The 15,612-nt window shown below is 65.0% G+C and overlaps 1 protein-coding gene across 1 annotated transcript in view; it reads left to right on the top strand.

The window, feature by feature from the left end:
• ARAP1 (ArfGAP with RhoGAP domain, ankyrin repeat and PH domain 1) overlaps nt 1-15,612 on the top strand; it is a 32,528-nt gene that overhangs the window by 2,397 nt on the left and 14,519 nt on the right. The window contains exons 2-12 of the mRNA XM_010576671.1: nt 4,825-4,976; nt 6,759-6,829; nt 7,840-7,943; nt 8,764-8,931; nt 11,305-11,374; nt 11,675-11,795; nt 11,932-12,137; nt 12,572-12,678; nt 12,763-12,962; nt 13,106-13,191; nt 14,548-14,730. Coding sequence (XP_010574973.1) covers nt 6,818-6,829; nt 7,840-7,943; nt 8,764-8,931; nt 11,305-11,374; nt 11,675-11,795; nt 11,932-12,137; nt 12,572-12,678; nt 12,763-12,962; nt 13,106-13,191; nt 14,548-14,730 — 1,257 coding nt within the window. The 5' untranslated portion in view covers nt 4,825-4,976; nt 6,759-6,817. The remainder of the gene's footprint in view (nt 1-4,824; nt 4,977-6,758; nt 6,830-7,839; nt 7,944-8,763; nt 8,932-11,304; nt 11,375-11,674; nt 11,796-11,931; nt 12,138-12,571; nt 12,679-12,762; nt 12,963-13,105; nt 13,192-14,547; nt 14,731-15,612) is intronic.

Here is a 15,612-nt window from a genome sequence, read left to right as displayed (position 1 = left end):
CCCCCCCCCCCCCGCAGTTCCTGCTCCCCTGGGGGACGTGGGCATCTGCCCCAGGGCTCAGCGGCGAGCAGGCGGTGCCCAGCTCTGCCATGGCACCGGGAACGTTTTGCAAGCTCTGGGGCTGGGATTTGCCCCCCCGGGGATTTCGGTGATGGCACAGCCGTGCCCACCGGCTGCGGGGTCCGCACAGGTCCCCCGTGAGCTGCGTGCCAGGGCCGACGGGCGCCCGGCCAGGCTCTGACTCAGCTCGGCTCAAGCTGGCAGCGACGTGTCCAGCGCCGGAGGGGACGGGCGTCCTCCTCGCCGGGTGCCGGCGGCTGAGCAGCACCGGCTGGGACAGAGGGACGGCCGCCCCAGCGGCTTGGGCTGTGGTTCTGAGCAGTTTGCGCTCATCAGGCTCCGCTGAGGCTCCTGGGGGACGGCGGGACCCCAGCGCTCTGCGTGCACTGGTGCATGTGTAGTGTATACATTACAGGTATAAATGATGCATAAATATATCCTCGAGTACATGCGCTGGTGCTTGGTAACTGCAGTGGGTGTATACCGTAGCATACATACCTTGCTGCTACAGTGGATATATACAGTAGGGTATGTATGTGCTGATGCTTGATTGCTCTTGTGGGTGTATACAGTAGGGTATGGATAAGTTAATTGGTTACTCTAGCATATATATCCAGTAAGCTGGTGCTTGGTTGCTATAGCAGGCACACACTTGGTTCCTGTAGTGGATGTATACAGCAGGGTATGGCCTTGTGCTGGGCCTTGGTGATGGGCGCGTGCACAGGGACCGGGTCTGTTTGGGGCCGGTGCCGGTGTCAGTGCCGGTGCCCAGCCAGGCCCGGCGATGGAGGAGGTGCGGCGGTGCGGGAGCGCCAGCCCAGACAAGGGGCGCATTCAGGCGGGCGCAGGCGTGAGTCAGCCCATGGCGGCTGTTTGGTGCAGGCTCAGCCACCGGTGAGCCACGGTCCCGGCTCCACGTGCGGGGTGCCATGTGCTGGGATGCTCCGCGAGCTGCCTGCGCTGCGGCTCCCTGGGCTCCCCTGGGGGTAACGGGGCGCCCAGCTTTGGTGACGTGCACCAGGGTGCCCGATGGCTGGGACCGAAGGAACCCCACGGCCGCAGGGGTGTTGCTGCCGGCCCCGAAACACCTTCCCCTGCCCCGATGGTCGGGGACCTGCCCTGGGCTGCCTGCGGTTGGTGAGCACGGAGGTCCCTGGGGCTGTGGGGGATGCTGCCGGCCCGCCCAGGGACCTAAAGCAGCGGAGTGATGCTTGCCTGCATCAGGGATGATGCTTGCCTGCATCAGGGATGATGCTTGCCCATGTCTGGATGATGCTTGCCCACATTGGGGTGGTGCTTGCCCATGTCTGGATGATGCTTGCCCACATTGGGGTGGTGCTTGCCCACGTCAGGGTGATGCTTGCCCATGTCTGGATGATGCTTGCCCACACTGGGGTGGTGCTTGCCCACGTCAGGGTGATGCTTGCCCATGCTGGGGGTGACGCCTGCTGCATCCAGGCTGATGCCGGCATTTCTGGCTCCTGCCCGGCTGCTTTGCCAGCAGGCACCGAGGCTGCTGCGTGGGTCTGGCCCTGGCAGCCCTGGCTCTGTGGGGGGATGAGCCCCTCACCATAAACCCCCCCCGGAGGCGGGGGTGCCCCCAAGGGAGGGATGTCCGAGGACGAGGTCCAGGAAAGAGCTGAGGCATCCCTGCCTGTGCAGGCAGCAGGCAGCCTGGGGCAAAACGAGGGACCCGGTGGTGGGGTGGGGGCCTTTGCGGCAGCCCGGCATTTTGGGGTGATGCCACCCACCCGGCTCCCCTTGCTTCTGGCTGCACTGCCGTGGTCCCCGGCGCTTCCTCCTGGCCCCTCGCTCGCGGCGTGGGGTTTGGCTGCTGCGGTGGCCGCCCTGCGGGGGCCCCGTGCCCGCACCCTCCTGCCCACCCCCTCCAGGGGAAACGGCCCAGGGTGGGGGGGTGGTTGGCATTTTGCAAGAGCGGCTCGGGGCCAGGCTGGGGGGGGTCTGAGCTGCCAAGGGCGAGCGTCATGTTGTGGTTTCCTCCATGCTGCGTTCACCTCGGGGTCCCACCGTCTGTCCCCCCCCAGCCCCCAGGGTCCCACTGTGCTGGTGCACCCCGGGCATCCCTGTGCCAGGGAATGGGAGGTGACGGGGACGTCTCAGCCTTGCTGGGTGCGGGATGTCCGGCGACAACCCCCGCGATGCCACCTCCCATGAGGTGATGGCGGCCACCGCGTTCGACGCCGAGCGCTTCTCACCAGCTCCCAAAAGCAGCCGGATTTGATGGGCCTCCCCCCTCCTCCCCCACTGCCGATTTTGGCCACTGATGGTTCCGACCCACAGCAGCGGTGGGTGCTCGCGTCTGCACCCCGATCACGGGGTGAGGCTCTCGACGAGGGCACCCCCTGCCCATGCCTGGGGGATGGTCTGGGGTGCAAAGCAGCCCCCCCCAAGCAGCTGGGGGGGGTTGATCCCCGGGGTGGGGTGTAGGAGGGCAGTGAGCGATGTCCAAGAAGGTGATGGCAGAAGGTTCCTTCTCCGTGTTTGCCCAGGACTGGGGGGTGGCGGTGGCCCCGGCAGTGGTTTGGCTTTGAGGTGGCATTGCCTACGGGAGAGCAGCCCCCCCGCTGCCCCAAGCTTGGCCGTGGCGGGGGGGGGGCAGCCGAGCTGTTGCTGGTGGGGAGAAGGACAGCAGATAAAGCGCCGGTTGGCACTTCTCTAACGGCAGACATTGCACCAGCCTGACCCTGCCCGGAGCAGGATCGGCATTGGTTTTGGGCATGGCTGCAGCGTGGGGGGGGGTCAGGGGGTGGGGGAGATGATGGGGCACCCACGCCGCCCTACAGAGCCGTGGGGGGACACGAGGCCCAGGGATGCTCGTGCAGCTGGGGATGACCTGGAGAGTGGCCAGAGCATCGGGGAGGGTGTTTTGGGGAACTGGGGTGTTATCTGCGCCTGGGTTCTGTGGCTGCCTGTCCTGCAAGCCCCCGGCGGGGGGGGGAGTGGGCAGGGGTGGAAACAATTTCCTCCTAAACCCTCCTGAGATATCCCCAACGAGAAGACAGAGGTTGTCCTTGGCCGTCGTGCCGTGCCTGCAGAAAACGAGACAGCCGGGGAACCGTCGGCTCACTGCTGACCTTGGGGCTGGCACCGCAGCCCCCCACCCCCGGTCTGTGGGGGGCAAACACCATCCTGGGTGGCCGTGGAGATGCAGACCCCAGCCGGGCTCTTGCCCGGGGTGGGGGGGGCTCTGTGGCTTGCACACTGTCACCTCCCTGTCCCTGTGTCCCCCACACCCCTGGGTGGCAGCCCCCCCACCCCAGCAAGCCCCTGCCTGGGGCTGCTGGGAGCAATGCTGCTGCCCCGGGCTGCGGGACAGCTCGCTGCCCACGCTCTCCTGCCTGCGCTCCCCTGCCCTCCCTTGCCAGCATTCCCTAATGTATGGATGGTTGTGGCTGGTTCCCATGGAAATGGCTGCTGAGAAATGAGGTCAGCCTGACCCAGAGGAGAGCCAACGCTCGCTTGCCATCCTCCCCCTGCTCCGGTGCGGGCAGCCGAGGGAGAAGTTTTCTCTCCGCAGCTCACCCCCGAGCTGGGGGAAAGCTCTCGTGCACCAGCCGTGGGGCTGGGAGTCACCAGGGTTGGCCGTCCCCAGGGACCGCTGGGTGCTGGTGGCAGCCGTGGCCGTGCTGAGCCTTCTCCAGCGTGGCTGTGGGGCGATGCCGTTAGCCGTGCCGGGGTTCGGTGCTCGGTGGGATGGGTCATGGACCGGCCGCTCCGGCTTGGGGCTGCGGTGGGAGGTAGCGGGGTCAGGGATGGGGACGGTGGCTTCGGTGCCAGCGTGTGGGTCCCCTGGGGCTCGCTGTGGGGCTGCGAGGGGTTCGGGCTGGGAGCAGGCAGAGCTGCCCGCTCTCTGCCTGCCTCCTCTGCCCTCTCCCTGACTTCAGGGCTGGTCAATCAGGTGCCTCATATTTTTATACCCCGAAGAAACTTCCTCTTAATTTCCTGCCCTTAAAAATACCATAACCCCAGAGGTTTCTATTTATTGCCTGTCTGCCTGCGATTGTCGGGAAGGCAGGAAGCAAACGGAGAACGGGAGGCAGGAGTGGTCAAGCCTGGCTTCCCAGGGGCTCTGCAGGCAGGAGGAGAGTCCCCGGGGTCCCTCTCCTCCCCTGGCCAAGGTTTTGGGGCTGGGGGCACGGTGTGCTGCTCACTGACCCAGGAGAAGCCCAAGGCTCCATTTCCAGAGGGCCTCTCGCTGCCCCAGATCTCCTGTGCCCACCCCACTGTGGGGACGCTGGTAGGAAGGGAACATCCCCGGGACCCCCGTCCCGCTCGGGGGACCCCATGGCCACCTGCAAACCAGTCGAGGAAGCAGCACCGCCGTTGTTTAGACTGGAGGAGGAAAAAAAAAAACCAACAACCTGATCCATGACGTGGGCTTCAAGGCTGTAGGCGGCTTCTGGTGTCCTTGAGAGCCAGAGAAGGAACCTGAGCCGCGGCGGCAGCGACAGGCAAGTGAGGTTGGATGCCAGAAAATATTTTCAGGCTGGTAAAGCACCGGTATAACCTGAGCAAGGCGAAGCCTTTGCCATGGGAGGCTGTTAGGAATTGTTTTGTGGGCTTGGGTCTGCTGGGGTTTGGGGTGTTTGATCCCTTTGAGGGGAGTTTCAAGCTGGCTGTGCTGGGGGTCCTCTTGCACCCCGGGACCCCACACTGATAGCCGCGGGTGCGTTGGGGTTTGGAAAGCAGGGCAGGGGAGGTCCATGGCCGGTGTAAGGCAGCGCTTGCTCCTCTCTCCCGCAGCATCCCTGCCAAAGAGGAGGTCCCCGTCCCCGACAGAGCACCCCTGACAGTCCCCCCATCCCCGCCAGTCCTCCTTCCCCGCACGAAGCCACCGGCCCCACTGCCGCCGGAGCTGCCCTCCAAGGCCAACCTCCCCTTCGTGCCCGAGTTCGGTGAGTATGAGGGGGGCCAACCCTGGGCCCCTCAAATCTTCCCCTGTCCCAAATCTTCCCTTGGGATGTCTGGCTGGGTCTGTCTCCCCGTCCACCACCACCCATCCCATGGGTGCTGTGCCTTCCTCCCCCATCAGTCAGTCCGTCTGTCCTGCCCAGCCTTCCCTGGGTCTCTCCCTCCTCCATCCCCTTCTTTGCCTTCTGGGCTGGGGTTTCTCATGGGGTGCAAGATCCAGGCTGGGGATTTGGGTGCACCCTCTCTCCAGAGAGGGGGAGCAAAGGGTTTGCACAGACTCGGAAAGCAACCACACCAATTCATGGAGGAAAAATAAACCCATCAGGGATGTTAAACCCGTACGCCTTCAGATGACCCCGAGCTGCGGCCGGTGGGGGCTGGAGGCTGCTGGGGGAGCACGGCAGGAGCAGGACACAGCTCTCAGCCCTGCTGCTGGGACCCCCCCACCCCCTGTGCAGCCTTCAGAAGCTCTCTGTGCCCACCAGCCCCCTCCTCGGGGGGGACACCAGGGCTCGAGCAGCTGCAGGGAGGGATGCTGAGTTGGGGACCCCCGTGGAGGGGCACAGCTCCGGTCCCAGGGCATTGCCTGGGGAGCAGCCCTGGTTGGGGGCTGTAACAGCAATAACTCAGTTTTATCTGCCTCTTTATTTAATAGCTCCAATCCAGCTTGAATAGCTCCGCTGAAAGGAAGAGGAAGGGCAGGGCTCTGCGGGGCACTGGGTGCCTGCCCGGGGTCCAGCCCGACCAGCAGCTGTGCACGAAGGGGCACTGGTTTAACTGGGAGCTGGGGTGTGTTTCAAAAGCTAGGAGAAGGCATGGACAGAAAGGTTATCCTTCTGTTGGGGGGTGCAGGGAGGAAAGCTGCTTCTGCCCCGTGCCCCCATGGGTCAGCTGCTCCTCTGCACCAAAAGCCAGCAAGTTTTGGGTGCTGCAAAGTCTGCAGCAGGGGGGTCCCTGTAGGGACATGCCCAGGGAGAGCATCTGCCCGCACCCCTCATCCCCATGCAGCCTGGGAGCATCCTCGCCCTGCCGCCAGCACCAGGGCTCCCTGGATGTTAACAGCATCCTCTGGATTAGGATTTTCAGGAGAAATCTCGTCCAGGTTATCACCAGGGTTTGGGAGAGGGTGTCTGCGAGGGACAGGCTGTCTGGGGCCACTTGTCCCCTGTGGGATGGGTGCTTGCTGGCCTGGATTTCTGCTGCCATGGGTGCTGGGTGAGGAGGAACCGGCTCCTCACTCCTCTCCTTCTCCGGGATCTTATTTCCCATGGGTGCACAGGCTTGAGAGCCACTCGCTGCTCCAGTCTCTCCAACAGCTGATAAGGAATGGAGGGGGAGGGAGGGAAATCCACCTTGAAAAACAAGTTGTAGGAAAAGCCCCTGGGACCCCCCAGCAGCAGGGGCTCCCGGGCAGAGGCACCAGAGCCTGGATAAAGCCGTGGTGCTGGGGCTGGTGGCACCCAAGTCCCCTCTCGGCAGTGCCAGGAGGGTCGTGACGGTGCTGGGAGCTGCCACCAGCAGGACTTTGCCCTTCCCTGCTCTTCTCCAGACTCCTTGATAAAACCCTTGTTGTCGCACTGACGGAGCGGTTGTTTGCCAAGGGCAGAGCAAGGGGGGAAACCTGCCGTGCCAGCGTCCTCCCTGCCCGGCTCCAGCGCTGACATGTCCCCGTGCTGGTGGGGACAGGCAGGGGGGTGGCAGGGGGTGACGGGACCCCTCAAACTCCACCCCAGCTGATTCTCAGCATCTTCCCTCCGCTTTTGCAGATGACTCGGACTACGAGGACTCCGCCTGGGAGGAGGAATTAGCCGGACCTGTGGGGGAGATGGCCGACAAGGTTGGTCCCACCACAGAGCTTGGCAGTGGGCAGGAGCGGGCAGGACCCTCGGGGTCACCATCCCGGAGGGAGAAGCGCTGGCATTGGGCTGCTTTGGAGATACCGGTTAGGGTTGGAGGAGCACGTCTGCACCTTGCTGAGCACCCACTGGGTCTCCCACGGGGGCCGGAACCGGCCCACGGGCAGCCCCAGGGTCCGTGGGGAGCAGGGCAGCCTCTCTGCAAACTTGCATGCACAGAGTGCGTGCTAGTGGACATCTGCAGCATCGCAGCCTGGTTTTAATCCCTGGATCTAGGATTTATATCTGCCCTGCGCTCCCGAGGCTGAATTTGGGTGGGTCTGGATGGATTTGAGGGGTTGCAGCAGCCAGAGAGACCCCTGAGCGCCTGGAACCCCCCACCATCCGCCTTCGCCTGGGAACAGGCTGATGGGGAGAGATGTGCCTTGGCTGCCTCTAACCCCGGCCCAGCCACCACCCCCTGTCCTGGGGGGCTGCAGCGTGGGGCAAGGGCTTGGGGATAAACACCCGTGGCACCTTGCTGGCAGAGGCTCCCCTCTGCCTGGTCCTGCCTTCACCCCCAAACCTGCAGCTCCCGCCACCCCCCCGACAGCTCTCAGCCACGTGTGTACGTCCGCCCTTGGCCAACGAAGGGGAAATGCAGGGTTTCTCAGCAAGCACGGACTTTTTTGGTTGCTATAAATAACCAGCCTGGCGCTCAGCTCCTCCCTACGGCCGTGCTTCTGTCCCGCTGCGGGCAGGAGCGTGTCCCTTTCCCTGGGTCCGGCAGCGCCCGGGGAACCTCCCGGCACTGCGGGCATCTGCAGAGCCGGGAACCATGGATGGTGGCTTTGCATCTCGTCCCCTCTTTCTCAGTCTGTCCCCTGCCCATCCCTCACGGTGCAGGGCAGGTGGGGAAGGGGGTCAGCGAGGGGACCCCGCCACGAGCTGCCCGCTTTGGGCAGCGGGGAGGGCAGGGGGCTGCCCCCGTCAACCACCTCTGTCCCCGCAGGAGGATGCTGAGCCCGTGACAGGGCAGCCGCGGTCCCTGCGCGCCAACAGCCTCTTCAGCGAGGACGAGCTCATCGAGGATTACTACGATGCTCCCCCCGCCAAGTAGGAACTCGTCTGCCCCGCGTGTGTGTGTGTGTGCACAAGCAGGGGACACGCGTGAGCGCACGAGGGCAGGAGCGCTTGTGTGCGTGCACGTGCAGGCGGGGAATCTGTACGCCTGCACGTGGGCAGGGGTTGTCCGTGTGCACACACGTGTGTGTGTGTGTGCGCGCAGTTGGGGATGCTTGTGGAGCGGGGGGTGTGCACGTGTGCATGGATGGGATGCAAATGCCTGGGTGGGGGTACTTGTGTGTGTGTGTGTGCGCACGCATGCACAGTGGGTGATGCATGCATGTGCGTGGGTGCATGTATAGGCAAGGGATATGTGTGCACGTGCCAGGGGGTGCTTGTGCGTGCGTGTGTGTGCATGTAAGCACAGGCAGAGAGTGCTTGTGCATGGGGTGGGGGGTGTGTGTGCACAGGTCAGGACTTCTTGTGTTTGCATGGCTTCCCGGGATGCGTGTGTGCGCGCACACACTGTCAGTACTCGTCGGGGTCGGGGGGGGAGCGCGTGTGCGTGTGCACGAGCAGAGAGTAACTCTGCACGTCTCTGAATTTGGGGTTGTGGCCCTGGGGGTGCCCCCGTCCCCCTTCCCAGGGCTGGGATCCGGGTGTCTGCTGTCCCAGGAGCTGGGGGACGTGCCGGGACCCCCACCAAGGGGACTGCCACCAGGGTCCTTGCTTGCAAACAGCCGGTGCTTGCGTTGCCCGTGCCTTGGGGAAGGGCAAGGGGAGGCCGAAGCGTGTGGCGGGGGCCGTGCCTGCCCCCCACCCGCGGCGAACCGCCAGCTCTTAACCCCCTCCCTCGGCTCCTCGTCCCCAGCAGTGGCAGCAGCTGGAGTGACAACGGCCCCAGCCCACGCCTGCCCGCTCCCGCTTTCTCCGGCAGCAGCCCCGGCACGCTCGGCGACGGCATGGAAGGCACCACCGCCACCGCCCCGCTCTCGCCCACCATCAAAGTGGGGTGGCTGGACAAGAACCCGCCGCAGGGGTGAGTGACGTGCTGGGGGGCCGCGGACCCCCCCTCCGGTGCCCCTCCCCGGAGGGGAGATGCTCCCTGCTTTTTCCACCTGTAATTCCTGCTCACGGGGGGGTGTAATTTTGCTTTGGTGAGAAGCCATCCCAAGGGGTTCCTTCAGCTCCCTCCTACCCCCTGATTTAGGTTAAAAACACTCATTTTTGGTGAAAGGGCCTTCCTCAGAGCGGGTGTCACCAACGGTAGCACTGTGCCGGCTGAGGAGGAGGAGGAGGGAAGGCTGCAGCTCGAACTTCCCCCAGCTCCATGCCATGGGCTGGGCTCACTGGGAAACGAGCTGCCTTTGCTCTGGGGAAGCCCTGAAATAGCAGTGACCTGGGAAAGCAGCTGATGGGGGAGAAGTGGGGCGTTTTGGGCTGGTTTCCTACTGACGGCGCTGCTGCCCCGGTTCCTCTGCCGGAGGCTGGCGGGTTTGGCGTTCGCCGTGTTTGCCACGGGAGGAGATGTTGCTGGCAGCGCCTGCGGGATGCCAGCCCCAACCCCGGCGGCTCACGATGCAGAACTGCTGGGTTGCAGAGCGCCCGGTTGCAGAAGTAAAACTATGGGAGCTGTTGGGTGCGTGTCTGTCTGCTCGAGGGCAAGTGAGCCCAGTGAGCACAGCGAGCATAGTGAGCCCAGTAAGCCCAGCAAATACAAGTAGCCCAGCGAGCATAGTGAGCCCAGCAAGCATAGTGCGCCCAGTGAGCCCAGCAAATACAAGTAGCCCAGTGAGCCCAGCAAATACAAGTAGCCCAGCGAGCCCAGTAAGCCCAGCAAATACAAGTAGCCCAGTGAGCAGAGTGAGCCCAGCGAGCATAGTGAGCCCAGTGAGCCCAGTAAGCCCAGCAAATACAAGTAGCCCAGCGAGCCCAGTAAGCCCAGTGAGCAGAGTGAGCCCAGCGAGCATAGTGAGCCCAGTAAGCCCAGCAAATACAAGCAGCCCAGCGAGCAGAGTGAGCCCAGCGAATACAAGTAGCCCAGCGAGCCCAGTAAGCCCAGCGAGCTCAGTGAGCCCAGTGCACGCAGGGAGCATGCTTGCCCCCATCCCAGCACAGAACCAGGTCAGCGAGCCACCATGCCAGCTGGGGGGTAAAAATCAAGCAGGAGACATGAGGGATATTTGGGGGCTGCTTAATCTGGGCTACGAGGAAGCCCTGAGGCTGCAGTCCTGCCGAGGAGGAGGAAGCTCGGGCTGTTTGCAGCAGAGCAGCCTGGCTGCTGGGGAAGTGAGAGCAGCTGGAAGGTCCCTGGGAAGCTGGGGAAGCTGCTCCGGCCGCTGCTTGGAGGGGAGCCGAAGCCTGGGGAAGGCAATGGAAGAAAACCCAGAAACCCCAACCCCTCAGGAGCTAAAAGCAGCTGGAGGGCAGAGCAGGGTTGGGGGTCTCTGCACCCCATGGGACAGGGACGAACTCCTGACGGGGAGCGGGATAGCCGAGTGCTTTTAATCCTGGTTGCTGTTGCTGGTTACGTAAAGGCTGAGCGCCGGGATCACGTGCAGCGATGGCGAAATCCTTCCCGAGCAAACAAACCCTTAAGCAACAGCCGCTGGGGCTGGCACAGCGGCGGGGGGGCCCTGGGGGTGCAGCATTGGTGGGGGGCTGCATCGCAGGGCTTGTCGGAGCGGGGGCTGGCGGTGGGAAGTGGCTTGGCGTTTCCTGCAGCCCTGATGCCGGGGTGGATGGGCTGCAGGGTTTAATGCCTTGCCCCGTGCTGTGTGGCCGGTCTGCGTGCTGGGCTGGGGAGGGCGAAGGGGTCCCTGGTGGGCTCTGCCCCAGCCTTGGGGTCCCCCCTCTCCCATTCGTCCCCATCCCTCTGCCATGCAAGAGTGCCACCAGCCCTGCCTGGCATGTGTCCCCTGGATTGAACCCTCACCAGCTTGTAGGTCCTGAGCAGTAATTGTGAATAGGGATTTGGGGGGGCTTTTAGGGGCAGCCCCCTTTCCCAGCTCCATGTTTTAACTGGTGCCCGGAGGAAAGCACGAAGTCCCCATCGCTGTCCCCATCAGTGACACCAGGGCTGGGGACACGGCGCAGGATCGATGGCGAGGTGGCCCCAGGCTTTTGGCAACTGGGGCGTGAACACACGAGCGGAGTCGCCCCGAGTTCAAGGGCGCACGGTGCAGCCCGGAGCTGCCGGGGCTGCCTGGCATGGCACAGCCCGTGCCATGGGGCTGGGGCTGGCAAGGGGCGAGCGGGGAGGGGGGCTGCTCCAGCCCCAGGGGGCTCACAGCACCCTTCCTGCACCCCAGTCCCCTCGGGAGCAGCACTGGCCTCGGGTGCCTGTCCCAACGTGGAGGGTGCAGCTGGGTCACCCCATCCCCTCCAACGGGTCCCTCTGGTCCCTTCCCAGGTCCTACATCTACCAGAAGCGCTGGGTGAAGCTTGACGCTGACTACCTCCGCTATTTTGACAGCGAAAAGGCGAGTAGGGAGAGAGGATTTGGGGGCTCACGGTGAGAAGGTGGCGGAGGAGCTGCCGCAGAGGGACCACATCCCTCCGGGCATCCCGGCCGTGAGATGTGGCCGTGCCGAAGGGCAGCATTCCGGGGAGCAGCAACAGATGGGTGCTGGGGTGATGCCAGCACCGGGGTGGGATGTGGGATGCTCGGAGCCTCCCGGACACGGACGCTGTCAGCATTGTGAGCCCGGGGTGGTACCCATCCCATCTCCCTGAGGCCGCGGTGGTGAGCTGTGTGTCTCCCCTCCCCTGCCCTGCCCCAGGATGCCTACTCCAAGCGGTTCATCCCCGTCTCCTCCATCTCCCGCGTCACCAGCATCGGGGACCAGAAATTCGAGGTCATCACCAACAACCGCAACTTCGTGTTTCGGGCTGAGAGTGACGGTGAGCGACAGGTCTGGGGGGGGGGTCCCTGCTCCTGGGTGGCCCCAGCTGCTCCCCCTCCCCTGACCCAAGGGATGAGTCCCGGAGGCTCCTGGCCCCAGGCTGATCCTGACCCGTCTCCCCTCCGGCCCCGCAGCGGACCGTAACGAGTGGATACGGACCCTGCAGCAGATCGCGGAGGAGCGGAAGAGCAAAGCTCTGGAGAGGACACTGATGTCCCCGACCACCAGCGGTGCCGCCAACCTGGCTGACAAGAGCGGCTTCCTGGAGCTGCGAGGGTTTAAGCACAAGCTGTTCGTGGCGGTGGCCGGGGACAAAGTTTTCCTCTACAAGAATGCGGAGGTGGGTGGCTGGCGCCTGGGGGCTGTGGCACCACGGGGGACCCCGATGCCATTTCGAGGGGGACCCCTTCCCTTCGCATCCACAGCCTGAGCAGAGCGGCAGTGAGCTGGGACACCCCGGAGCTGCCACCCCCAAATGGGGATGGCTCAGACCCCGCAGGCTGGTGACCCCCAGGCTGCAGTCCCCCTCCCTGCCAGCTCTGAGCCTCGGGGTCCCCCATGACCATCGCACCCACTGCAGCTGCTCCAGAGCCTGTGGCTCCCCGTGCACCCCCGGGGCTGGGAGCTGGGCTGGCAAGGGACACGGGGACCCGCAGCCACCAGCACCGGTGCGGCGTGCGGGTGGCAGTGCCAGCACCAGCTCCTGCAGGCAGTGCATCATCCGTAACCCCCCCGCCCCACCTTCCCTCACCCCACCCCGCCTTTGCCCACCAGGACTATCGGCTGGGGATCGGCATCACCTACATCGAGATGAACGTGGGGAACGTCAAGGAGGTGGACCGCCGGGGCTTCGATCTCACAACGCCGTACAGGATCTTCAGGTGAGACGAGGGAGGGGAGGGGGTGCCGGCGGTGCTGCCCCTCCCCGTGGCCATGCCGTCCCTCATCCCTGTCCCCGCCGGCAGCTTCTCTGCCGACTCGGACCAGGAGAAGGAGGAGTGGGTGGAAGCCATGCAGCAGTCCATCGCCGAGGCTCTCTCCAACTCGGAGGTGGCGGAGAGGATCTGGGCGGTGGAGTCCAACCGCTTCTGCGCCGACTGCGGCTCGCCCAAGCCCGACTGGGCCTCCATCAACCTCTGCGTCGTCATCTGCAAGAGATGTGCAGGTACCTGCATCCCGGCAGGGGAGAGAAGGGGCCGGGCATCCCCTGCCCTGGGTAGGGATGCAGGGCAGCGAGGCTTGGGGGACCCCGGCGGCTCGGCCTCTCCCACCCCAAAACGGGTCCCTAATGGCTCATCTCACTGGCAGGGGAACACCGGGGCTTGGGCCCCAGCATCACCAAAGTCCGGAGCCTGAAGATGGACAGGAAGGTGTGGACGGAGGAGCTGATCGAGGTATTGGTACAGACCAACCCCAAAAGACCTTACTGGGGGGAGACACACCATCCCCGTCCCCATAATAGACCCACTGGCTACGGGCCAGGGACTGCAGGAGCACGGCAGGGTTTTTCCGGCCTGATCCAAGCCCCTTGAGGGTGACACGGTGGTGTGGCTTGGTTGAGGAGGGGACCCCCAGCAGCCCTCCATCCCCATCCCCACCGCCTGCGGCCGGCCAGCACCCACCCGGGCATGCTGGCGAGGACAAGCGGCACTTGTGTGTCCGTGCTGCAGACAGACGACGTCTGTCTGTCTGTGGGGAGATGGCTGCAGAGCCCTGGGGCCAGGGTTTGGGGCCAAGCAGTAGAGCAGCCCCCCGAAGCGGTGCGGCCGCCGGCGCGGAGGAATGCGTCGGCGCAGCCAGCGCCGGGGCGGGCTGGGGAGGGGGGGAGCCGGGATTTGTTACCAGACCCAACCCGGCAGCCATTTCCAGCCGGCAGACCTTGGCTGGCCCCGTTCTTCCCAGCCGTCCCGGTTGGATCCTGCATTCCTGCCTGGCGTCCCACCCGCACAGCCCCCGCCTCCGGCATCGCCTGCTCCCCGAGCCCCCAAACGCTTCCAGCTGCTGCCTGCGGCTGCTCCCTTTCCCCTCCCCTCTCTGGGAAGGCTGCCCTGAACCCCGCCGGAATGGCGGGGAGCTGCTGCCAGCATCCCCTGGCCCCCTGCCTGCTCCAGCCCCTCCCTAGCCCCCGGCCCTGCTTGCACCCGTGCCACCCCAAAAAGCTCAGGGGTGCTGGCAGAGCACCCCATGGGCTTGCTGGAGCAACGTGGGGGTCCTTGAGACAGGGCTAAACCTCTTAATGGTGGGCTGAGCATTGCTCGGTGTCGGGCAGCAGGATGGTGAGGGGCCGCAGAAAGCCCTTTAAATCCACCCCAATGGATGCTGAGCATCGCCCCCTCCTCGCCCACAGCTGGGTGCTGCTTTCCAGATGAGATTTTCCGGGGCAGGAAGGGGGGTCAGAGGTGGTGGGGGCTGCCAGACGCCGGGACTGAGCCGCCGCTGTTGCCGGAACACGGGGCTGCGCAGGGAGCAGCCCTGCGTGCCTGCAGTGGGTGCGTGCTCCTGCACCCTGCCCACCCGTGGTCCCTGTGAACCACCCGTCATCCCCTTTATGTTCTGCCTGCACCCCGCTGCTCTCCCGGGCAGCAGTAATGCAGCAACTTTGGGCTGTGAATGTCTACTGCCGTGCTCATCCCCCCGTCCCTGCCCCAGCAAAGACCCCCGGAGAAGCCCCACAAAGCCCCCCCTCCCACGCCCAGCCACGCTCCATACCCCGGCAGCACCGTCCCATCGGCCTCTCCTTGTCCCCGCAGCTCTTCCACCAGATCGGCAATGCCGTGGCCAACCAGTTCTGGGCTGCCAATGTGCCCCCCAGTGAGGCCATCACTCCCGCCAGCAGCAGCCAGGAGAGGAGGCGCTTCCTCATTGCCAAATACCGGGAGGGCAAGTACCGCCGCTACCACCCGCTCTTCGGCAACCAGGAGGAACTCGACAGGGTCAGTGGCCCCCCGGGCCGGGCACCGTCTCGGGGGTCCTGCCTGGGTGCTAAGTGGTGCTGAGCTGGGGTCCCGAGGCTGTTCTGGGGAGCAAGGTCTCTGCCTGAGCAGGCTGCTTGGCCCCGTACATGGGGCTGGGTGGTTTTCCACCCTCCCTCCCTGCCTGTACCCCTGCCTGTATCACCCCAGCCCTCACTGCACACCCTATGTCCCCACCGTGCACCCCCAGCCAAAGCCTGGGGTCTCCAGGAGGGACGAGCTGGCTGCGGGGACAGGGTGAACGTCTCTGGGATGGGGCACAACCAGCTTCATTTCCAGGCTGGAGAGCCCGGTCCGAGGTGGGATCCCCCCTTCCGCAGCCAGACATCCCCACGGTTCATCTCTCCCTGGCTTGGGAACAGCGTTGGGGTCCAGCATTGGGCTGGAGTGGGGTTCAGGGAGGGCTGGTGCTGGGGGGATGCCCTGGTTGCAGCAGCTCGAAGCCCCTCCTGCTCCCCAGAGCACCCCACGGCGGCGGGGGCAGAGGTGCCTGGCCAGCACCCCCCCAAAGCCCTGCCCAGGGCACCCAGTCCCAGCCGTGGGCAGAGTGCCAGACTGGGGCTTCATGCCGCTTCGCACGACCGGCACAGGGAACGCCATCCCGGCGCTCCGGCCGCCGGCCCTTCGTCTCCGTGCTCCGCCATGGCTCCGCCGGCTGCCTTCGGCGCTGCCGTGTTTGCACAAGAGCCGGGGGCGCGCCGGGGGCCCGGGTGGCCGCGGGAATTCGCATGTGGGCTTGTTTGTTTTTCTACTCCGGCTAGCCTGTCCCGCCCCGTTGCCGTTATGACTTCACCCCGGCTCCTTAAGGGAGGGAGTCGCCGCACGCTCCAAACTTTTTCTCCC

Source organism: Haliaeetus leucocephalus, unplaced genomic scaffold (genome assembly GCF_000737465.1).
Source record: "Haliaeetus leucocephalus isolate CR32 unplaced genomic scaffold, Haliaeetus_leucocephalus-4.0 Scaffold536, whole genome shotgun sequence".
NCBI lineage: Eukaryota > Metazoa > Chordata > Aves > Accipitriformes > Accipitridae > Haliaeetus > Haliaeetus leucocephalus.
This window is presented reverse-complemented; position numbering and strand designations above follow the sequence as displayed.